General features: G+C 41.2%; 1 protein-coding gene across 3 annotated transcripts in view; it reads right to left on the bottom strand.

Moving 5' to 3' along the window:
• LOC109860492 (ubiquitin-conjugating enzyme E2 H) overlaps window positions 1-16,271 on the bottom strand; it is a 58,368-nt gene that overhangs the window by 9,391 nt on the left and 32,706 nt on the right. For all 3 annotated transcript variants that reach the window (XM_020439599.1, XM_020439597.1, XM_020439598.1), the window contains exons 4-5: window positions 521-688; window positions 121-249 (exon numbers count right to left, since the gene is read on the bottom strand). In XM_020439599.1, the coding sequence (XP_020295188.1) occupies window positions 121-249; window positions 521-688 (297 nt within the window). The remainder of the gene's footprint in view (window positions 1-120; window positions 250-520; window positions 689-16,271) is intronic.

Here is a 16,271-nt window from a genome sequence, read left to right as displayed (position 1 = left end):
GTGGCAAAAATTTTACTCCGAACCGATTGGCGGCGATCATAAAACTCACACAACGATGCTCGCCGCGCTTCGTCCCGCCACGTTAACGGGGAAAAACTTATTAAGCTCATATTTACTCACCCGCTACCTTCTTTTTGTACTCCTCGGGTTTATGGAGATACATCGCGGCAGCGTCGCCGTTTAGGGGATCGATCGGATTGGGATATGTTAACAACTGAGGCAGGAACGACTCGAAAATATTCGATAAGTCTGAAACAGAGAAAAAGACGCAATATTATTTTTTTTTGTCGATATTTCTCGACATTTACGTCGTGCAAATTTACACGCAAATTACAAACAAAATACAAATCCTAAAAAAAAAAACAAATACTGCACAGCTAGTTTTTCTTGACGTGATTCTTGAAGGAAAGGACGGATTACGTTGCTTTTTAGTTAAGTCGAGCGAAAAGTGCGCAAGTACATCTCGACGTAATTTAAAGGCTTCGGAGTTTTACGAGACCCTGAGTAAGTGAATACGTACCGTAAAGGGCAGTCCATGCCTGGTTTATAACGTCTAGACATACGGTGCCCGAGACTTCGTCAATGTTGGGATGATAGACTTTGTTCATGAAGCCGATCGAAGGAGATTTGAAGGGGTAGTGCTCCGGCAGATGAACCCTCACCATCCATATTCCACCCTCATACGGTGCTACAAGACCACGATAACGATCGTGAAAGACCAATTATTACAATTAATCCGTTAATTTTTGACTTTTCTACGAGAGTTAATAAAAATGAAACATCTCTGTGCGTCATTTAAACTCTGCGCGCGAACCGTAAGTACTTTTTAAACTCACAACAAATGTTGCAATTTAATAGAAGAGAGAATTTCAGAGTTTATAAAAGAGTATATAATTGACCAGTAATACATATTAATTTGTATATAAATATGTGTGCGTGTGTATTTACTTTGAGAACACAAGCGTATTAATAATTATTTATCAAAAAATAATTATTTATTTGTGGACTTTTATTGCGTGAAAGAAAAATACAACAAAAAGAGCATACGCGTACACAGTACGCAACATTACCCGCGAATATTCAGCTAACGGTCGTATATATTTATTTATTTCCAAATATTCCAACTCTGTTCAAGTAAACAAAAGTAGGTATCGCAGAGAATAAATCACATTTTTGAAAAGCGATTAATCGGCGCGAATCAATCGAAACATCAATATTCCCGTCGGAATTCACGTTTTTTGAAGTGAAACCATGCATCGAACGTGCGCAATCATTGCGCCCGCATAATTCGCATTGCAAAAACCAGCGTTAGCGATTCGACCGTGATTCTCCTATAGGTAATTCGCTGCGATTGCCGCACGTACAGTTATCGGCGATTGCTCGACGAACAGAGTCGAACGCTGTTGTATCTCCGTATAATTTGCGATAGATCCGAGAAACTGGAACGTCCAACGGTAAAGCCGTCCGCTCTCAACGGAATGCTTTCCCTTCGCGCGGATGAGAGCGAGGAAATATAAATGTGTCCCGCGCGCCGCGAAGGGAAAAGGCTTATTCCGACCACTGTCGCTGACGAGCCGAAACGTCGAAACTGTTTTCGACTCTTCGAAAGTTCGCTAAGAGCTTTTTCTCGCCGGGCGCGCGCGGATTGCGGGACTCCGCACAATGACAACACGGGACTTTTTACGGACGGCGGTACATCTTGTCTCAATACAGCGAGTGATGTATAACGTAGAACTCTTAAGAGCTTCTCTTTGGTCTTGTATGTATATATAAATTATTCTCGCAAAAATATGCCAGTTGGAACACATTTGCACGTACATATCCATCATATTGGTTCGTATCGACTCTAATACTTGGTTAAATTATTCTCTTTATTTTCACTGAGTATTTTCAACTTCTGCCTCCGATGTAAATGGCAAATAGAATTGTAAAAATTGAAATAGACTCGCGGAAAACGTTATAAATCTATTTATCTACGATTATCATTCGATTATAAAGCAAGAAATTATCGTTTTGCAAAATAATCTGTTATCGCGTGAATGTTATTCAATTCTGTGTGTAACATTTCTCTCGACGCGAGAAGATAATCAAATCGCACGATCGTTTAGATATCGAATTTCATCGCGCATTTAATCACAAATATTGATTTGAAAGTTTCAATTTAATTCGCGCGAAATTAACTTTAGACGAAGTAAGGTAGAGATTCTGCGTAATTCGATAGTTGTAAAAATCAACACAAATATATCTAATCGCATCACACAAGAGAGTCATACGAGAATCCGAGAACTTTGAGGGGAAAATGACGAGCGCGACTCGATTTAACAACTCTTTGTTTCATCATGTAGCGAAGTTGAAACATCGCATTCGTCATCGTTATATATATACATATGTGTGTGTTATCTGTGACACGCGTTTGTAACTGTAACGAGACCAGGCAAAATGATTAACCACATCAGAGACAATAATTAAATCTTGAAATAAAACGGTAAAAGAATTAATCGCGTCGGGGGTGAGGGAGTAAGATGGAACGAGATGCGAAAATGCACGCGTGTATCACGTGTGTACGTATATAATTATAATTAATCGAGTGAAAGAAATGCACGGCTCGAATTCCCGTTGCGGTATATTCGTTGCGCGCGTCCCGTAATAGACTTTAATTATTCCGCAGAAATTGTAACAATGACGTATTGCCACGCGGGCAAAATCCTGCACGCGCGTTGGAAAACTGAAAAATTAAATCCGTACACCCCCTAGAGAATTGTGCGTACCCCTCTCTCTTCCGGTCTCGTTCCACATTTCAACTCCCGTTTTGACGGGAAAAAGAGGTGAACAGAATAAGACAATATATACGCCCACACTTTCGCCGTGAAACTTAAACACAATGGAAAGTTCAAAATATTATACACTCCCCTCACATCTGATCGTTAATTCTCCTACATTTTTCCATGCATAATTTACGATATTTTTCGTTTAAATGTTTAAGCGGAGCGGTAATCCAAGTGGGATTTCAATATTCGCATTTAAAATTTAAATGAAATCTCCCCTATATACGTATTCGCATCTGCAATTTAAATAATATGTCAAACGATATTAAGCAACGCGCGCTTTGTGCGACATTGTGCCTGCTTGTAAAAGATATACGCGATAAAAATTTTCGACGTAAATTCCGTTGTCCCATCACATTTACGCGTTATACTTTTATTTGTCTCCTCGTCATTTGTATGTTCTCTTCGGGTAGTAGGTACACCTGACTGACTTTTGTCTTTGTATAACGTCAACGCACATACACACACGCACATTGTGTATGTACATATCAAATATTTTATACTTAACGATTCAATATTAGTGTACTAATACGTATACGGTGTACACACGCGTCCATGAAAAAACGTGATTCACCTGCGTGCGGTGAACGCGCGCACGTACTTTGTCGCCAAGCTGGATTTACGGTGTTAAGTATCGATACTCACACACGCGCGGATATTGAGTAGGTACGACGTAAACACCGCCATTGTCTCGGAATCTAATGGCTTCGAACACCCGCCGTTTCCGTAACACAATTTCCATTTGCGCTAACCTCGAATCCCTCTCTCTAGCAAAAATCCCGATTCATCGTTACGCTAAATTTGTCTTAGAAGTTCACAGCGGAAGCTGTGCCCCTAAAAAAAAAAAATCTATTGTTACGAAATTCTCACAATGTGTGTGAATGTGATATAATGTATACAATATAAATAAATGTGTAATGTGCATTCATTTTATTATTTTCATAAAAACTCGGAATATAAAAGTCGCCAATTCAGTTATCGGACACGCAATCGATATACACCATCGCCGTCGTACATATACATTTCTCGATACAAAGTTACGCGAAGCGCCTCGTCATTCCATCGTTTGCACACTTTACGCGCCTACTCGGAAAATCATTAGACTAGAATAGGAAAAAAAAAAATAAAAGCGAACGCAGCTGTTCGGATAAGAATGAATTACGCGAGAACTTTTTGTGCCATTTAAATGCGATTAAATTCCTGCAAAAAAAAAAAAAAAAAGAAAAAAGAAACAAGTACCAAAATCACTTGGGAAAGGCTTACCACGATCGGTTGAACGATCGGTTGAACGATCGGTTTCGCGAGCGATAAACTTTCCACCCGCGCGATAATTTTTTCTCGCGTTTTCATCCCCCGCTCTCCTCGTCGTGCGCTCGTTTGTAAGCTCGAAAGTGCATACAACAACAGACGCGTGCATTTATTTTATACTGCGGAAACGCTCGATGCGCGCGTGCCGTTCTTTTTATTTGCGATCAATGTCCGTGTCGCGACCGCAAGAAGTCCGCAACAAGAGAAATACGTTCCTTTCGTTTGAAACAATCGAGAGAGAAAGCGCCGAAAGAGCTTGGATTTCTTGCTAACGAATTACATCGAGTCAATATAAATCACAAATAGATACGAATCTCGAAGAAACAATCGAGGAATAACACAAAAGCTTATTATCTTCTCATTTAAATAAAACAATAAAAACAAAGCTGTGTTTCAAGTCGATCGAGTCTTTCGATAAAATTCAAAGCGAAATTATCTGTGTGAAGCACGAAATGTATGAGCAATGAATAAAAATCAATCGCGAACAAGGCAAATGAAAGAACGCCGCGTTTTTTTGTGCAAACCAAAATTGAACGGCGCGGCGAACATATAAATTTTTGACATGCATGTAACGTATTGTGCGTTCGCGAATTCGTGCGGCACAAAATCCCGAAGTTGCGCTTTGAAACGACGCAACCGGTAAGTGAGTTTTATTTTCATCCAGAGACACATACATATATAAAAGTGCTTTTGCGTGCGCGCGTGCGTGCACGTAACAACCAGAACAGATCGCAAACACGGCTCTCCATTACGCTTGTATAAAAGCATAACTTGTGTTGTATTATTGTCTAAATACGGGACAACGGAACACATTTACGTTATTTCGCCGTTGTGTACCGACACGACTGTTTGCACAAAATTCTCTCGCGTATACCGCGCGTCACGCCGGCCGTAACAACCGCGGAACAGCGTTATAATTCGTAGTTTGTAACGAGCTAGAAACTAAACTCGTTATCGCCTTTGTCAACGCGACAATATATAAATTTTAATTCCGACGAAATAAAAAAAATCACACGAGGAAGACAGAGAAATAATTAGAAAAAATAAGAGTAAAAAGATTCTTCCTGATTAAAAAACAAATATACGTGTGTGTATGTGTGTGCGTATACCCGATACAGTTTCCGAAATATTTTATTCCGTTTTAGAGGCTACACACACGCAATTATTTGATGAAGAATAATTGATTTTACTCGAAAAACTCGATAGATTAAAAAGAAAAACTAATCATCTCTTACGGACGTGTATTCCGCGCAAAAAATCCCTTTCGTTAAACGCTAAATTACTTTCCCCTCTCCGCGACCGACAACCCCGTGCGTTACCCGCTGAGGTCACGTCGAGAGGGTGGGAGTGAGAGAAACGAGGCACCCTCGGCACGCGCGTGCAGATGCAGATGCACGTTCGATACTCGGAGGAGACGGCGCGCGCTTGGCCCATTGACCTACTTTTCGCGTTTCCGCGTGCCCAACGCTCTGTCACGAAATCGCAAACCGCGAATCGAAGACACAAACGACGAAGGCTCGGTTCGGTTCTCTCGCAGCTTCCATTTCGCTTTCGTTTCGTATGGAAAACGGAAGCGCGGAGGCTTGGCGGTTTTTGGACGGGGGTGGGTTCGAAATGCACAACTCCACTTTGCAATTACGTAAATGGCCGCACAACGCGCGCGCTCCTGGATAATGCAGGCCGGTTTGGCGAGAAACACGAGAAAAAGCTCACGCATGTACAAGTGACAAGCACCTCTCAGGGAATGCGAGGTGTGTGTGTGTGCGTGTGTGTCTGCATATATATCGCGACAATGAAAAATTCACGAGCAAAAAATTCAATCAAATGCGCAAAGCAAATGTTCGAAATTGCATTGAATGTTACGCATAATAGTTTAATATTCAGCGTATTTCACGTACAAGTTCGTCATCATCAGAAAGTAATTTGATAATCGAGAATCGAGCTGACTCATCTCTTCGCGAGTTGAAGAGCGAAGTAATTACTTTACCTGAGAAATGTATGTCGTGTCAACACAGAACCGAAACTAGAACGAAATTACGATAACTATAAATAAACGTGTTAAAAATACTTTTAATCGAAGAAACTTCATATCTCAAGCAAAAGTCATTTGTGAAGTGGTGGTGGTCGATTGCTCTCGTCCTTTTATCGGAGAGACAGCGACGCGCGGAAAAGTCGCCGCGTGTTTCGAATTCACAGGAAATGGCTACCTCGTGGCGGGTGGATTTCTGCCGTGATAAAGCAATTACTGTCGGTGAATGCGAAATAAATATGTTTCACTCTCGTTTCCGGAAGTTGGAGAAAATAAATAAAACACAAGTGGACTAAATTACGCGTATAATTTATTATATTGTATTGAAAAGCGTATTTATATTATATTGAAAGCTCGGACTCTTTCACGGCGCTGTGTCACAGATTTTTATTCGGAAATCGCACTGTGTGTTCTTATTTTTGAATCGGATACCTTCAACGCAAAATTACATAGAAGAAGAAATTACACGACTCAAAGTTAAGAATAACCGCAATGTTATAACTATTGAAAACTTTTGTGTCCGATGTGTTATTTGGCTTGTAATTCGTCTGATTAACTATTCATTCGCGATCGACTCCACGAGGTTGCCGAGGGAGGGAGAGATCCCTTATGCGATATAATTTCCAGTGTGACGCAAGCACACGGCGTGGAAACTAGGTCGGGTGAGAAACTCTCTCGTCGAAAAAAGAGACCCGTGGGCTTTTTGCGAAAGTGAACAGATCATAATTTTTCATCAGTTTCAGCTCTGTTTCAGCAAGGATATGCACGCGCGCGCGCGTCTTACTGACTCTTGTCATTAAAACACAGTCTATACACATTCCCGTCGACCGGAAGAAATAAACGGAATAAAAAATTTACACTCTCTTGAGAACGATCGTGCGACTGAAAGTTTTTGCGCGCAGAAATGCAAAAACAGGTCAGAAAGCTTAAACAGATGCTTCCAGAGATTACTTAGTCGCGAAGAGAGAAAAAGAGAGAGAGAGAGAGAGAGAGAGAAAGGAATAATTCTTTATAATCTTTTAATAGTAAATCCTTTAACGCGTAATAAAACAAAAAAATATCTAAATAAAATAATAAATAGTAAGTTTGAAAATTTCGCGAACTGATCCTGAGAAAAACCAATTTCTTGTATCTATAGAGAGAGCGCAGTAAAAATCAAATAAATCTTTCACGATGGAAATGGAGAGATGACTAATTTTTATTTATATGCTCATATGAGACATTATTTACGATCTTTTCAAAGGTAAAAAGGTCTCTCGTTTTCTTTCTTTTTATTTAGTTTTACACAGTTCCAACTGGTGCAGAGAGGACATTGACGCATCTGCGTGCGACACAAAGCGGTTCGCAGTCATCAGACTATGTAAACAATTTTGTCTTTGCCGCCGAATCGATGTGTAAAAGGTTCATCGGAAAAACCAGCGATGTGAAACAGGCGTAAAGTTACTCTTGCGAGTTGGTGTTCGCAGTATGGCACAGAAACAGAGTTATTATTTGACACCAGTCGATAAGCGAAGTTGTCCAACTTTTATCTACGGCGAGATATATATTTACACACGTAACACACATACGCACACCTCGAATTCCTTTTCGCGATGAATGAAGCTTCTTGACGAATGATGTAATACTCGATCATTTTACGCAACCGAAGACCTGATGCGCGGGCGATCGTTGCTAGGAAGTTTCCAAATCCCCAAATGTCATACAATTTGTTAAAAGAATTGAGCAATGACACAAACAAAAGAAAAGTGATGAAACTGCAAATATGCACGCAACAATAATCAGTTTTTTTTATCGCGGATCCAAATCTACAAATCATCGCGTTGTTGCAAAAAGTTACACAATCTCGCGTTCCTCGCGATACGACGAAGTCGACCGTGTTTTTCTCGTGGGCGGACACGTATACCTTAATTGAATCACCTCTCGGGCCTCGATATGCAAGACTTTTTTTTTTTTTTTTTTTTTTCTACGGGAAAACTCGGATTTCGTCGCTCGAATTGCGAAACGGGAGCAATAACAAATATCTCGACGGTCAGAATTGTGACAATGATATGTTTTTTTTCTTTTGTGACGAAAATGAGAGAACGAACAACGCCTCGCTCGGGATTGACGTCAGTGCGGCACGGATAAAACGTGAAGAGCGGAAAAGTCGACAGATAATTGCGCGACATAAGGACTCGGCGCGGTGTAAATACGAGTCGATCGCAATTCCCCGCTGACAAAGAGTTTCCACGTTCTTCCGATCCTACTTCTGCGCCTCCCGAATGCTCGAGGCACTTGCTTCGAGAAGTGCTCGACGTCGCTCGAGAAGTCGGACGAGAAATACGACATCGGAAGGTTTCCGCTTCGCGAGCGGTGGTCTATGCTAATTAGACCTTACCGTCGCTGCTGCTAACGACATGCTAGGCTTGACAGCGATTAGGATTTACTTGTGTACGGAGCACGGCACCGACACGTGTACCTCTGTGATTTCACGATTCTCAGAGACAAATGTAGTACACGGTCCTTTCTCTCTCGGAAAATAACTTTGACCTTTCCGTTTTTATAATGAAAAATTTTCCGCAGAATTTGAGTGTCATCTATTTAAGTAACATATTGAATTGTCATTTTTGTTGCATGTTTTAATTAAAAAATAATTAACAAAGTCAATTTTTAAGCGTCCCAGGTGAAACTGCTTAAAATCCCAGGTTTTTTTTCACGATTCGATATTTGACGAGGTTCCGTGACGAGAGAGACGCGCGAGATTGATACTCGCCGCGTATTCTGTATTACTGTGATTTTCGTATCGGATGTCGACGCGTCTCTTTCTCCACAGCGTCCCGCCTTAGAGCCAGAGAGCGCGACCGCTCGTCGAAGAGAAGAAGCTAGGCGTAGAGCAATGCGGCTGAGAGACTATTAATGGAATCGGAAAAGACTATACCAGTTGGAAGGAACGTTCCTAACGGCCGACCTCGCTCTTTGTCACAATCCGCACGAACGAGGCTGCACAATTTCAACGACCGTGTTAAAATTATCCGCGCGCGTTTCAATGAAGGCGAGATAGCGTGCGAGAAACGAAAGTGTGCGTGATGCTCTATGGACTGCGACTCTCTGCGTCTGCTGTTTATAGCCGATAGCGAGGGTAAATATACATACGTTAACATTCGGGGGCGATGCACTTGATCGTGCGGGAACATTGCGGGAACGATCGGCGCGCATTGTCGAAACAACGCGCATAATGAAGGCGTGTAATATAATTTAAAAAAATACCGTCACAAACCCGGGCGATATGACGCGCGTGATAAAAAGTAAACAAACTCTTTTATACACAAATTTGCACGAGAGCCAAATGAATTTTGAAAACGTACGTAAATATGTATTTTTACAACCGAGTAAATAAGGTAGATTTGTACTATCCGTTCAGACAAAATTAATGTAAGCATTTATCCAATAATAACATTTCTCACACAATCGAAATCAATTCGTTCGAACACGGGATCTTATTTTTCCATTAGAAATGTTTATAAATTAATTTTTCAACGGAAGTGTCTCAAACGGAAACCGTCCGTTATCGCTCTTGTACGGACAATTACCCGTTTTAAATCGTACAATTTCGCAAAATGGACGAAGAATTCGGAAAACGGAGTATTTCCGAATCTTCTGAAACGTGAAATCTTCATCCCCGACACGTTTCGTGTTCCCTCGATCTGACGAACTTCCCTTGTATACTTCATGGGATGCTGCAGGCAGCTTATCACACGGACACACACTACTCCCATAACTCTCTTGACAGTTGCGGCGAAGGAGTTTAGGCTTCTCTTAGGGCGAACACCGAACGGAATTCTCGGGGATCGCCGAAGTGGGTCACCGCGGAGTGCGGAACGCGCGGTATCTCCCGATGTACATCGTCAATCGCTCGTTTACTGCCGTTCCCAAACGACCGTGCGCTTTGTGCACCTAAAGTGTAATGCTCGTACCCTACTGTGCGCGCTTCGGGCCGGCTGTATTTACGTATTATGTACGTGGTAAACCGTCGCGGGATATCGCCGTCGAAACCCGCTGTACACACACACACACACACCGCGCGCGCGCGTGATAGAATAAACTAATCCGGTCAGAATTTACCGATACACGCTCTTCTGCAATTTCGACGATGCAAAAAGCGACAAGAAAAAACGTAGATATCCTATAAGAATTTCTACCCCTGAAAATATTATCTCGGTTCAAGCGTGCCTTTCGAGACTTTTTTTTTCGAGATGATTGAATGTCTCCGACATTCTTCGACAAATTTAAAATTCTCGAAAATAAAAATCGTCGGAAAACTTTGTCTACGAAAATTACATTTTCGTATTTAATCATTCTCAATTTCTGTCAACTGCGCGCGAATTTGTGCGAACATAGTTTTCGTACAAACAACGCGATCTTTAAATTTCTTGACTAATAAAATTCCTGGAAGAAATCACGTCGCGATATATTCGCACGCGGATTATTTATGAATGAAATTTTTTTCGATAACATCGAGAAGATCAACTGCTTTAGCGCCAAAGGTAGTCTTTCTTCCCGTATAAGCTGTACTTAAGTTTCTCACGCGACTCAATCTTATCGACGTTTTTGCCGGTCTAATAATAAAAATGTCATTCGGCTCGCAAAAGTATCGCGTTATCGCCGAGACAGACCACTAGCCTCTTCGTAGTTAAAGTCTTACGACACCTAAACGCTATTCACGTATGTATGTGGGTACAATAAAATTACATGGATTTCGTAAAATGCCGGTCCCACATTTCAAATCGAACCGAATGTGCGTGTTTCGAAAACAACACCTGTCTGTAACCTTTCGAAATCGCGCAGTAAACGCGGCAGGAACTGGTTAATCAAACGGCAAGCGCAACCAACGCCCGCACGTCTCATTATGCGGTACAGGCTTTCCATTGCATCCGCGTAATGCGCACAAGCTATAAATATTATAGGATACGGCTCGCGAACGAAAGAGATGAAAGAAATGCCCGCAGCGGTCGGTTTCTATTTTCTCATTCCCTAGCAGGAAACAGAATTAATCTTATCGCGTATGCGGTAATTAAGTAAGCTCGGAGTCTCATGTTCCGACCGGTTATATCGTCGTTTTTCTTTAAAACGATGCTGGAAGAAAGCAATTGTTGCGCACATCGCAAAAAGTGACGCACATCGCACGCGATTCCGCTTAGCGATTCGATCGAAGTCGCGTGTCCCCGCGACGTCAGTGTGAGCGATTGTGAATTAATCATTACCTGCAGTCGCCCATCACTTTTGTTTTTTTATTATTTTTACCCTGCTTTTGCCAACTCAAAAGAAATTTTTAGACGATTTTATGTTACACCAGTTATTGATTCTACGCGCTTCACGTCCCGTCGTCGTCCCGTGTGTGTGTACGTGTGTATGTGTCGATGTTCTACTTCGATATAAATAGTAATAAATTCCGATTAGCGACGGCGAAGACTTAATCAAACGACTCCCACATCGCGCGCGCCGCTCTTATCTGTCAAAATCATATTCTTACATATATATATATATATATCACAATACAATATCATATAAAAATCTTTCCGAATTTTATCTAATCAACATATTGTATGTATTATTTGAATATTCTGAGAAGATAAAATAAATACGATCAAAAATACATGTTTTGCAACAACAAAAAACAGTTACGCAAAAACACGTAGATACAATAAAGTCGGTGATACAATAAAAAAAAAAAAAAATGCATATACAAGCAGATCTACCTTGTAAAATTGAAAACAAGTTAATTATATTTCTTGACTTGCGACTCGCTGAGAAGATGTAATAAATTCGCTATATTAGCGACGTTAATTTTAGCGTATTATACAAATCGGGTGACGGATCTGACATTTTTAGCAATTCGGTTGCGTATATACGAAGCAGAACTTCTTAAATGTCATCCGAACTTCGCGGTGAAGTAAAGACAGACCGTGAACATTTTCCGAGACGAGCGGCATGTTTTAAACAATGCGACAGTCGTTCGCAGGGAGCTTTGATACATTAGCACAAAGTTAAGGTGAGCTCATTATGCAATGCTCAACGCGTAATTAAAACCACGACGGAAAACGCGTCGAGGAAGCGCGGAGCATATCGACGCGCTGCCAGGGAATAAACGAATCGTCGTTCGTTCCGCGAATGTTAAATATCCAATCTGTTTAGTTGTTGTTTGGTTTTCTTCCGATCTCTTCTTTTTTTTTGTCGTTATCTATGCATCGCGCGTTATGCAACTCCCTCATGACGACGATGCGATGTAAGGCGGAACGTCTCCGCTAAGTAAATATGCAAAGCCAATAAAGTCGCGTCCCGCGTGCAGAAATGCTCATTCGGCACATTTAAAGCACACACGTATTATTGTACAATCCAACGTGTACGTACGTACTCGCGCTCGTGCGTACAGACGTACAAAATGCGCGTGTCGTAACGCGAGAACAGTATATTCAGTATATTAGATAACCAGATATATGTCGCAAATTGCGAAAGAGATTCTCTCTCGTTAAAGTAATTTGTAAATATCGATATATCGATATATCGGTCGCGTTCGCGTACACGTAGTCGTCAATCTTGTGACACGCTTGTACAGTGTATCGCGTTCGAAGCAGATTACACACGTTATTTGTGTGTCAAGCGAAATTTGCATTCGAATTGCCTTATTCGATCATATCGCGCGTTGTTACATTATTATTGTTGTTGTTGTTGTTGTTGTTGTTGTTGTTGTTGTTGTTGTTGTCTCGTACACACTATATCAGTAATGGTCTCAATCAGAGAGAATCGGGAAATAAGTTTGCAATAAAATTCGTTGAGTTTTTTCACGGGTGTCATATATTATCGGATACACATTTTCTCTCTCGTAGATAATATATATAAAATATATTCGTAATAAAATATATTCTAGCTTCTCTCAACAGATTTGCAATTATTTGTCGGGCGCGCAATCGGACTTCCATTGAAGAGGAAATTACACTCGGTCGAATCAAAGTATCGTTCGCACTGTCGATTACAAAAGCCGCTCGAGCAATTATGAAATATTCTCTCAACCGCACTTGGCAAGTACCGATTGTTCGATGAGAAAACACCGCCGTGAGCGGCGTTAACACACGCGCGGCTCTCGATGAACTCGCTCTCGCAGCTTGTGCGCCGCACTTGGACGCAATCAAGAAACTACCTAGAAGAGAACCTTTGTTCGTTCCGTTCGACAATCCAAAACCGCGTTTCGCGCGTTCACCGAATCCATTTTCAGTGCCCGGCAAAGCGGAACAAGCGAAGAACCGATGTATGCACAGCCTGGGATTTAATTCGCGTTAAATCCTCGCGAGCGCTTTGCTCCGAGGGAACGACTCGATCGGGACGACTCGATAACCATCGCCGGTAATTAACACAATCGCGAGGACACGCGCGAGTTGATGAGCGCGCGGATTTTATTACTCGCGACCCGAGTTACGTAACAAAAGTCACGAAAAAGTTTCTTTTAGAATAATTTAACGTTGAGAACGCACGACACGTGTATTTCAAATAAATGTGTCGTATAAATAAATGTGTTACGTAAACGTGTGCGCGTGTACGATGCATAATTGTATAACATATCCAATTCGAAGTACATACGTTCAATATATCGGCTGATAATAATAAATTACATGACGAACAAATTTAATCGTGGATATCAGCACGTATTCTCAGCACTAAAAGCCGAGCATTAAAGCCGAGTAATCCGAGAATCAATATTTCGTAACTCTCTCTTATTGCATGTCATTAAAAATAGAATTATCATGAAAATGTAAGACGGAACTGAAGCAAGAAGACATAATTAATACTAAGTGTGTGTTGATGTGGAAGTAATTTTGTATACGCGCTCTTAATGTATATAAAGTGTAACGAAACGAAATAACTAACTAACTGCAGCACGGACGTTTTATAAAATACGTTAAGAGAAAATGTGTAAAAAAGTTCTTTCATTAACGCACAAGCTTGCATAAGCTCTTCTCGTAGTAAGCTTTACCTGCTCTTTTTTCTGAAATGTCAGTACCGCGCAGCGCCGCGTTTCCCCGAGTTTGACCGACCGAAAATAAAAGTCAACAAACCACTTCGATCAGATTTATTTATTTATTTATTTATTTTTTTTCGCCGTTCGAGAGAACAAGAGAGTTGTATTCAAGTTTTCCGTAATAAAAAAAACATTGCTATAACATCGCGACGTTACAGCGCGAGCGAAGTTTAATTATCGCTCGAACGACTTTTCCGATGGTTATTCCGGAAACAGGGGGGAGGGGGAGGATCGGGTGTGTGTTCTTTTTTATTTTCTCGTAGTTAAAAGTTTCGTCCACTCGATAAATTCTATAGACGCGCTTTTTATCCATCCCGTGGCCGCGAAATAAATGCGTGTAAACGAACTCCGCGCGTTACTCCGCGCGGGCTTGTATCGGTTGCAACTGTCGGTTATCGGTTCCGAAATCCGATCTGATTTACATTGTTCTGGAGGTGGTTCGATGATGTTAACTCGTCGGCGAGTGAAGAGCACGACCGGACAAGAGAAGCCATATTTACGCGCGCGTGTAAGAGAGAAATACTCTGGTTACGCAAACTCTGTGAAGATCGATCATCGAGAAAGACCAAATAATCGGATAGTCGGTGCTATTTAGAGTCGCACTATCCGTTCGAACAGCCAATTACCGAGCGCGTAAGCTCTTTTTAATCAATTACAAGTATCTTATAATTTGATAACGAACTTTAATCAAATACTACCGTCACGCACGAAAATTGCGCAAAAGAGAAAGAGAGAGAGAGAGATAAATTTTCTGCCTTTCTGCTCGGAAAAAAACGTTTACATTTTTATTCACGGAAATAGAAATGATGAAATAAAAATTCTCACGGGAAAAATAACACACAAGCGATGTAGAGAATATATTTGTTTTAATGTAATATCTCTCTCTTAATTCAGACACTTTTTTATATCTAACTACATGTATGTGTATATGTAATGTAATTTTAATAATGCAATATTGATGAAAACTATCCAAAATTAATTTAACGATATCAGCGGTTTGAAACTGTAAAAGATCTTCTATCACAATTTTTTCTATTTTTTTTTCTTTCCTTTTTTTTACGAACTTGAGTGATGCGCAACGCAGATGGCATCGGTTCCGATTGCGTTGCAAATATCACGTTTCTACAATTTGCCCGGGCAATTCAAACGGAGATTACTCTGCGGAGTGTAGCCTACCTCGTCAGAGTAAAAGCCCGAGAGTCCCGGAGTTTCTGGTCTTAAGCAAATGAAGTTACTCTCTCGCGGATGCAGCTGCGCTGTTTTCAAAGGACATATCTGAAACGCGATCTAATTTAAAGCATTACACGAACGTAGGCACAGTCGCGCCGATTTCAACTGGTTTCCCGACGCGATCCCCGAGGGGGAAGGTCAAGAAACTCTCTTCTCGCCTTGGAACGACTTGCTGTCTATACATTTCTCTCTTTCTCTCTCTCTCTTAGGTGAACTTGCATATGACGAGTCGAAATTTTACTGGAAAAATGTTGAAGACGCCAAGGTCAGAACGGCAGTATCTACTATTGCCTCGAACTCAACTGGACATGATGGTGTCTCGCGGGATCTCATCAGATTGGCCATGCCTTGCATTCTTCCTGTTCTCACACACATTTTTAATTACAGNTTNAATAGTGGAGTATTTCCCACTATCTGGAGATCTGCCTTGGTCTGTCCAGTGCCGAAAGTAAAATCTCCTTCGGAACTACAGCATTACAGGCCGATCTCTCTGCTTTGTGTGCTGTCGAAGGCACTCGAACGAATTGCCGCGCGACAGATGGTGGAATATCTAGAACCTAACAATTTACTGGATCCATATCAGAATGCCTATAGGCGGGGATATTCTACTGAGACCGCGCTCATCAGAGTCCTTGATGATGTAAGGGAAGCTGCGGATCAGAGAAAAGTCACGATTGCGGTATTCTTTGATTTCACTAAGGCTTTCGATAATGTCAACCATCGACGACTGATCAACAAAATGATGGAAATGAATTTCTCTAACTCTGTTTTAAGATGGATGTGCTCGTATCTCTTTGGTAGAACTCAGGCAGTTCGTGACACATACTCA

The sequence above is a fragment of the Pseudomyrmex gracilis genome, unplaced genomic scaffold, assembly GCF_002006095.1.
Source record: "Pseudomyrmex gracilis isolate BER0280 unplaced genomic scaffold, ASM200609v1 scaffold_399, whole genome shotgun sequence".
In the NCBI taxonomy this organism is placed as follows: Eukaryota; Metazoa; Arthropoda; class Insecta; order Hymenoptera; family Formicidae; genus Pseudomyrmex; species Pseudomyrmex gracilis.
This window is presented reverse-complemented; position numbering and strand designations above follow the sequence as displayed.